General features: G+C 42.3%; 1 protein-coding gene across 2 annotated transcripts; it reads left to right on the forward strand.

The window, feature by feature from the left end:
• Positions 1–1,827: 1,827 nt before the first annotated feature.
• Positions 1,828–8,018, forward strand: GJD4 (gap junction protein delta 4). Of its 2 annotated transcripts, XM_065731581.1 has the most exons (3): positions 1,828–1,957; positions 4,673–5,652; positions 7,371–8,018. In XM_065731581.1, exons 1-3 carry the CDS (start codon positions 1,894–1,896, stop codon positions 7,371–7,373), a joined length of 1,047 nt encoding a protein of 348 aa, XP_065587653.1. In that variant the 5' UTR covers positions 1,828–1,893; the 3' UTR covers positions 7,374–8,018. The 2 variants fall into 2 exon arrangements, with proteins under 2 accessions (XP_065587653.1, XP_065587654.1); XM_065731582.1 differs by lacking the exon at positions 7,371–8,018 and having other exon boundaries at positions 4,673–5,879.

Here is an 8,018-nt window from a genome sequence, read left to right on the forward strand (position 1 = left end):
CAGAGGTCTCTCACAGCAGTGACAACCAAGGGTATTTTAACCCGCAATGTCGACAGAGACAATTTATAGCCTATTGTGTGAATGCAGCTGCTGAGCATTCATACCCTGCCACCATCTTGACATTCCTGACTATTTTTGATAACTGATTTTGACAAAGGATGTTTAACAAGAATACCTTCATATCACAACACATTTTTCCTCTCGGCCATTTGCACCTTTTCCCTTCTCTGTTCTCTTCATCCAGTTTTCCTTCCTTTCCATACCTCTCACATATACAGACATCCCAGAAAAGAAAACAAAAACAAAAACAAAGGTGTGAGGGAGAAATGAAGCTAAAACAAGCATCACACACCATAAATACAATTCAGTAATAGGAGTGTTTTTACAGCAAAAATTTTACAAAGAACAGTTCTGAAAGTAAGATATTTACTGCAGTAGTTGAAAATCTCTTTACTCAATCAATGAATAAAGAGTTGCACAGTGTTTTTAAGTGCCATCCTTTCAAAATCCACTTTTAGTGTCTGCAGAGAATGAGGTTCTCGACAGAAGAGATGCTCAGCGTGCTCTGCTGTGGCACTACATTTCTTGGGAGATATTGTAGAGCTGGGGAGATATTGTCTTTGTGCAGTTACATTCTGCTTTATTAAATGATAATTTATCTTTTATGGCTGGCTGTAAGCTCCTCACAAAGGAGAATCAGCCACCCTTCATTTGCAAAAGGATACGTGCAGGGCTGCAGTGCGAAGCGGCATGTCTTGAGCTCTCTGTCATGATATCACTTTTCTCCCTTGTTGTATCGCACAGAAAGCCTTTTTTTTTTTTTTTCTTTCTGCTGTTTTACTGCTTACTGATGAGATTTCCTGATAACAAGTGTCCATATTATGTTTATTATAGCATGAGTTACAAAGGACAGTGTGACACAAAACATCCCACGGGCACTGAGCAATGGGTGGAAAGGAGTAGCAGGTTATGCTCTCAAGACAAGTGGGGTGTGGTGGTGAGGAAGGAGGGGCTTGTGTGTTCTTCCACAGGCAGTTTTCTGGAGGGACCCGTGGGACATCCTGCATGACTTTGGCCATTGCCAGGCATTCGGTCTGTGAGCCCCCAGCCCTGCCATTGCTGATGCCCCAATAACCAACTGCCTCTGGCAGAAAGAACTGATACAAACCAGCCCCCACCCTGTGTTTAGTAAAAGCTTCCCCCATTTCTTGACACCCCTGCTGGGAGCTCAGCAGCAGAATTTTTGGCACAGCAGTGATTGACAAGGCCACGATGTCCTGTCAGGGAGGCTACATTTTAGAAATAAAGTTGCTTTGAGGATTTACAGCTTCCACTGAGTGGCTGCTAAACAGGAAGTGTCTTTCAAATACAGGGGTGCTTGTTCTTCTGTGTACCCTTTCTGTCCCTTAGTCCAGCTATACTTCTTTGGGGAGATGGGCCTCATTTATTTCCTGGTCCACGCTTTTCTTCCCTTTCCCCACTCCCTGCCTTTCACCACTGAAACATCTCAGCAATGCCAGGAGGCTGGTATGCCCCAGGAGGTTAAGAATAGTCTACAATGGCAAAGATCCCTCCTGTCGTTGTTTGTCTGCTTGCAGTTGTCTGGACAGAAGATCCATGAAAGAGGTAAGAGCAGCAGGATCTGAGCAGCCAGAGCTTTTCCAAGGGAAACTTAAACCCTTGGAATATTTGTTCCCATATCCAGAACTATCAGTCTCATTCAAAGTAATCCAGCACCAGTAACATTGTTGGGGCTGGGTTTCTTGTTTTCGTCTTTGACACTTTACCAAATATTTCTTTTTTTCTTTACTCCTTGTCTAGGTCCATCCTACTTGGAAAATGCCAAACCAGTTGAGCCATTAGGAGCCAGCAGTGCTGTGAATCTGATCCAACATGGAGCACTGGGACTCACTGGGATTTTTGGTTGTCACTCTCAACTATAATGTGACAATTATAGGTGAGTACTTTAAAACTGCTCTGCTCTTTCTTTAGCTGCTCCTAGCCTGAAGCTATGCAAATGTCCACTTGATTGGACAACTGGTCATTGACACTGGTCATTCACTTTGAACCTTTAAAAAATAAGTTATTATTTAGATAGGTGACTTAAAATTGGTCACTATTTCTTTTCTTGTTTTATTTCTTTCTTCTTAAATTGTTTTCTGCTTTCTCTCTGATGGATATTTTCTGACTTTTAGGAAAGAATTCTGGCATAGTTTTCATATTTGGCTTTTGATACCCAAGGTTCACACCAGCTGTAGGGAATGTTGTACAGACTGTGGTGAAAACACATAAAAATAATCATTAATTTAGATCGCATACAGCCAATAATAGAGTATATGCAGCTGCATATAGTGATAAATCAAAACATTTAAAGAAGGAAAAAAGCCTCTCTTTTACAGAAAGACATTTGGTTGTGGTTAATTACCATGGTAATGCTTCTTCTTCTTCATTTTTATAAATGAGTTAAGATCATATGCATTAAAAACAAACAGAAAACAAACAAACAGGCACAGGTTTTTTTTGTTTTTTGTTTTTTTTTTTTTTGTCAGCAAACAGTGGGCTGGGTGCTTCTTTTCTTCTTACTTAAATAAGACACTCTTCCTCTTCCATGGGCTGCTTGAAGCTAAGTGTGAGTCAGATAAATTCTTTCCAGGTTTTTAAAGTTCTTTCATTCACTGTGGGCAGGGGCTGGGTACTGCAAGGGCAATGAGCCACTGGGGAAAGTGATGCATGGAGGGTGCTCTCTAAAATGTGTGTCATACTAAACTGCTTCCTAAGTAGTCACTGATATTTTTTTTTAAGCATCAGTCCCCACTGTACATGTTCTAATTAAAAATGGATAGGGAAATAGCATGTAGTATCTTGAGCTTAATTAACAAATGTGCTTCAAACACTTTGAGGTCCTCACAGGGAAAAGATGCAACTTCATTATGAGGTATTGCTTACTAAAGGTGACTGATTCTATACAGCTGGTGGTTTCAATTGACCAACAGTGTCAAAAAGAGGGCAACAGCACAGCTTGCCCATCAAAATACAAGGAGCTGAAAATACAGCAAAACCACCGCTAAGGTTCAGGTGATTAAAGATGAAATGGGAAGGCCTCCATCCATTTAGGTAGTATATTATTTTGCCTGGAGCAGCAGGCTTTGAGATCTGGACTTTTAAAAAGACTTTGAGAATACGCATTGGTACTGTGTCACAGATTTTCTGCGTATGAGATGTACAATCACTATTCATGACTTAAGATATTCAGTGCATTTCTCAACTGTTAACTGCATACAGCATGCTTCTATGTAGTCTCTCAATATTGCTGTTTGTGCATCTGTGGTTACAATCAGATTCTTAGATGTTCCTTAAAGTACAGAATTCAACTCATCGCACTCTTCTGTTTGTTTAGTGTGTGTGTGTGTGTGTGTGTGGTTTTTATTGTTGTTGTTCCTAAGTGGATTTTTTCTTCTTTCTTTTTTACTTTTGATGTGTTTTAAAAATACATGAAACTGAAGCAGAGGATTGTTAAATTAAAAGAATTTTTCACAACCACATACTGAAGCAGTGACAGTGCTCAAAGGGAAACTGGAGAAATTCAAGTGCTAAACTTCACTTTTTCTGTGTATTTTTGTGTTTTCACAAAGCATCTATTTTTAATTTTTGACCATATAACAGATGATTTTCAGGCTTCCCAATCCAGCTCAGGAAAAGGACTTCGTTTTTTAAAAAAATAAACTATTTGTGTAACTTTACCAAAAGCCTTCATCAAAAACCTGTCCCATTCAAAAGTCCTCCAAGAAACTCCCATGACCAACAAAGTCTCACTCTAAAGATATGACGTACAGGGTTACAGTTCCTGATTTTTCAGTATTGTTAGTGTGATGCAGTAACGTTAGATTTTGATCTCTCCCTACCTAAAACAGCCATTTGAAGTAATTCAGGAAAAGACAAATAAAAGAGTGTGGTAATACCAGACCTGTAAGGCTTTACTTCGTGTTAAGACAGAAGGGAGCTTTTGGTCAGGATGGAGAGAGATGCAGCACACCAAGGTGCAGGAAGAGAGGAGGCGTGGTCCAGATGAGACAACCAGAGAAGTACTAGAGAGAAATGATGAGGTACACATGTGCACACACAAAGGTACATCTGTGGTACATTTTGAATAAATTTTCTAGTAGTACCTGTTAATTTGCTCATGAGTAAATATCAGTCTAGATGCTCCAGTGTGCTTTATGTGTGACTTCATGGCCAAAATAAAGGACAAATGCTATATCACAGAACACTCTTTTGTATCTAGAGGAGTTTCATGCTGTGCTAGCAGGTCAACATCAATATAGGACAAAATCCGGGTGCAGAAGTATGACACCAAGAGAAATGGGATTACTCACTCAATTCTTTTTACCAGATTTGGGCATGTTTAAAGTATGATTGTTAGGCTGCATTTTCAGTTTGCACGGCTTACTGTATGTCAGACTCCTACACTGTCAAGCCTAGGCGAAAGGTATGGAATATGCTGGCTAACACATTCACACAAGTTTCAGTCCCAGTCAAAACAAAGACAAGGATGTGTTTTTCAAAGATGAAACTAACTTCAGAGGAATCCCTTCAGATGCACTGTGTACAGAAAGCATCAACCAACCTTCTCTCCTTCTCAGTGCTCTACTCTTTTTCTTCTGTTCTCTTCCAGGAAAGATCTGGCTAATGCTGGTAGTTCTGCTGCGAATGGCAGTGGTGGTGTTAGCAGGCTACCCGCTCTATCAAGACGAGCAGGAGCGCTTCGTCTGCAACACCCTGCAGCCTGGATGCTCCAATGTTTGCTATGACTTGTTCTCTCCCATATCTCACTTCAGGTTCTGGCTCATTCAGACTGTGTCTATCTTGCTACCTTACACTGCATTCAGCATTTATGTTTTGCACAAGGCAGCTATGTACATTGTGAGAAAGCACTGTTTGGTGTATGGCTGCAGAGAGAATAAGGGTTTATCAAATCCCAAAGACCTCAAGGAACTTCGTAGGAGTGATCTTGTCAATAGAATGGATTGTGATGTGGACAGCATAACTGTCCTCAATTTTTCTGGGGCATACACTGCTCATCTTTTTTTTAGGATACTAATTGAGGCTGCTTTTGCAGCTGCACAGTATTTCCTTTTTGGATTTTTTGTTCCCGAGCGCTTTTCCTGCTATCATCCACCTTGTACAAGCACAGTTGATTGCTACATCTCCCGGCCCACTGAGAAATCCGTTATGATGGTTTTCATCTGGAGTGTCACCAGCCTGTCCTTTCTGCTCAGCCTTGCTGACCTTGTCTGTGCTCTCCAGCAAATGACACCAAGAAACCAAAGGAACAAGCTGCTGGCCAACCCCCGGGGGGAGAATGAGGGCCTTTTAAATATTCCCCCAGCTCAGTCTGGTAGCTCTTCCCCACCCCAAAATCAAGATTGTCCAGTATCAAATGGCAGCCAGACCAGCAACGGTTCCTGCTCACTTCTCTCTGAAGAGGAAGAGGATGCTACTCTTCATCCTGAAGATGTGTCTCAGCAAGCTGCCAGCACTACCCTTAACAGCAACAGCCATAAGCCCTGCATGTCAGCAGATCTTGCTGTTAAGCAAGATAGCATTGAAGAACCCCTGTGTGCTGGTGACCAGCAAGGAACTGCATGCCAGCAGGTGAGACCCGGGCTCCAGCAAGGCTTCATTAAAGATATTGCCCTGACTTTGAGACCTCAGACCAAGTCTCACCTTGGAGGTTCCTCCTCTGTAGTTCAGAGCAAGCTTTTAGGATACTATCCTTCAGATGAGCTAAGAGATCCCGATGCCCAATCAAATTATAGCAGTTCTAGTTGCTTGAGATCAAAAAAGTCTGAATGGGTATAGAGCCCTGAGAGCACCCTACACTTTGGGCCAGCAGGACAGATTGCTGTGCTCCTGAGGGGTGTCTGAAAGTCACAGGGCTATGGGGCAGAGACTTGCTGCTTTGATGTATATGGCTAACCAGAAAGGAGAAACAAATCTCAACTGAGGAGGAAGAAAAACTCAGATGAGAATGTAAAGGATATTGCAACATATTTATGCTTTTCCAGGTGTAAGTGACTCTAAAAAGCTGTGGACTGTGACTGACCTGTTTTTCTAGGAGTTAATTTGTGCAGTTGTTTGCTCTCACCTACTGCAAAAGATTGAACTTAGGAAAGGTGTGACTTCTAAGCATGGCTGTATGGTATCCATTCTCAGAAAGTTAATCGATCTCCTCAAAATAAGCTCCCTAAGACCACTCTAAGAAAAGACAGTCAGAGTAGGTGCAAATAAAAATAATTGTCTAATTACAAAGAGTTAATCTGCAAAGAAAGCCTGGATCTCACAGATTTTTTTTTATATTGAAGATCACACCTGCACTCAGCAGCACCACAGCAGTACTTTCTCTGGCCCTGAGGTCAACTGGCACAGCCTGACCATGACTGTGTTACTCAGATCCATGAACTCCAAAATGAAGTGGCTGCACTGTTGAGTGCTGAGCTACAGAGCTGCCCAGGAAGACAGCAGCAGTAGCTTGGCAGTGCAGGGCTGAGCTCCAGTGCCCATGCCCTGGCACCACTTACTACCTGTGATTTTAGATCTACTAATGACATGCCTACAAAGTGTTACATCTTAATCTGAAATAGTCACTCTAGGCTCCCTGTTTCAGCAGGGAGAATGATTCATCTGATCTGTCCCAGGCATCCCTTGGGTTAATATGAGTCACCTTCAGAATGTACCTATTTCTACCATTATATGATTATCCCAGACTTGGGCTTAGGGAAAATGATTTCCAATCCCAGAGGATACAGCAGCAATATCTACGCACAAGTACTCATCCTCTGTGACTGACAGGCTCTAATCAGTGGAAAACATGTCTAAATGGGGTGAATCACTGGAAAACTTATTGCTGTCATGCTTTGTGCTTTCCTTCGATGTTAATCCTCTTGCATTTACATAAGTGTGGTCCAGCAGGGAAGCAAGGCAGTGTGTGAGCTGAATTTCCTTATACCTGGCAAGTGCATGGGGGCTGAAGACTGCAAACACCTGCGGATATCAGTGGGGGTGGGTGCAGAGCAGCACGTGCTCAGGGAGCACACCGACAGAAGAGCTTTTACACAGGCTGCTCTGCAGGATGGCACAGGCTGGCGTCGGCAGCCTGGAGCTGGAGCAGCTCCCACTCCTCTTAGAAAAGAGAAAAGAAGCTGAGACCCCATCTGACCCTCACTTCTCCATGTAACAAGTGCCTGTAATGACTTAACCACTGGTTCCTTGCTGCAACAACAAGAGAAAACTGCTTTCATGTTTGTCCTGTTCTCTCCTGTGTGTTTGGGACGGCCTGGCTCGCAACTCTATCATTTCTCACACATACAAAGTAAAGACCAGCACGTAATGACCCTCGCCTTCTCCATCCCCTTAGAAACTGGGAAGCTTACTGGATGGACAGAGCTACTCTCTGGAGGTAGAATTTACTTTTGTAAAGTAGCTTGCATCTCTAGAAGTGTTCTAAAGAAGGCTTTAATTACTACTTTCTAAGCAATGTTTTCCTCTTCATTAGCTGTGTTTGTTTCTTTTATCATGTGTGCTTGCTGTATGTTTTGTCATTTCCAGGACAGAAGCGGCATCAATTATTAAATTTATCATAGGCAGAAAGCCATTAAATATTTAAATTCCTCATCCTCCAAAGCCTCTGTAACGGGGTCTGCACTGATTACCCACACCAGAACTAAACACTGCGACAATGAGACCTTTTGTGATTCACTGCCTCTCCTCAGCTGTGAGGAGGAATGCAAGGAACAAATGTGGATTCAGGCCCTGCGTACATCCCTCAGTGTGAGATATAAATAGGATGCGTTAAATAATAAATGCACTGTGGCTGGACTCAGTTTGCTTATTTGTGCCCTTAGCTAGACATCTTTTAGAGCCTCATTTCCAATTGAGAAGATCCTTTTTGTGTCTGGAATGGAAAGTGAAATGAGTGAAAATCTCCCTTATTCTGTTGTTGGTTTCTGGTTGTGAGACTG

This window comes from Cyrtonyx montezumae, unplaced genomic scaffold, assembly GCF_038088225.1.
Source record: "Cyrtonyx montezumae isolate F1298 unplaced genomic scaffold, pur_monq_1.0 scaffold_14, whole genome shotgun sequence".
In the NCBI taxonomy this organism is placed as follows: Eukaryota; Metazoa; Chordata; class Aves; order Galliformes; family Odontophoridae; genus Cyrtonyx; species Cyrtonyx montezumae.

Excerpts from the sequence above, each read along its gene's own strand:
- GJD4 (XM_065731582.1), top strand. The coding sequence starts at position 1,894 with ATGGAGCACTGGGACTCACTGGGATTTTTGGTTGTCACTCTCAACTAT. Across the intron at positions 1,958-4,672 it reads CTATAATGTGACAATTATAG|GAAAGATCTGGCTAATGCTG; the intron begins GTGAGTACTTTA and ends GTTCTCTTCCAG.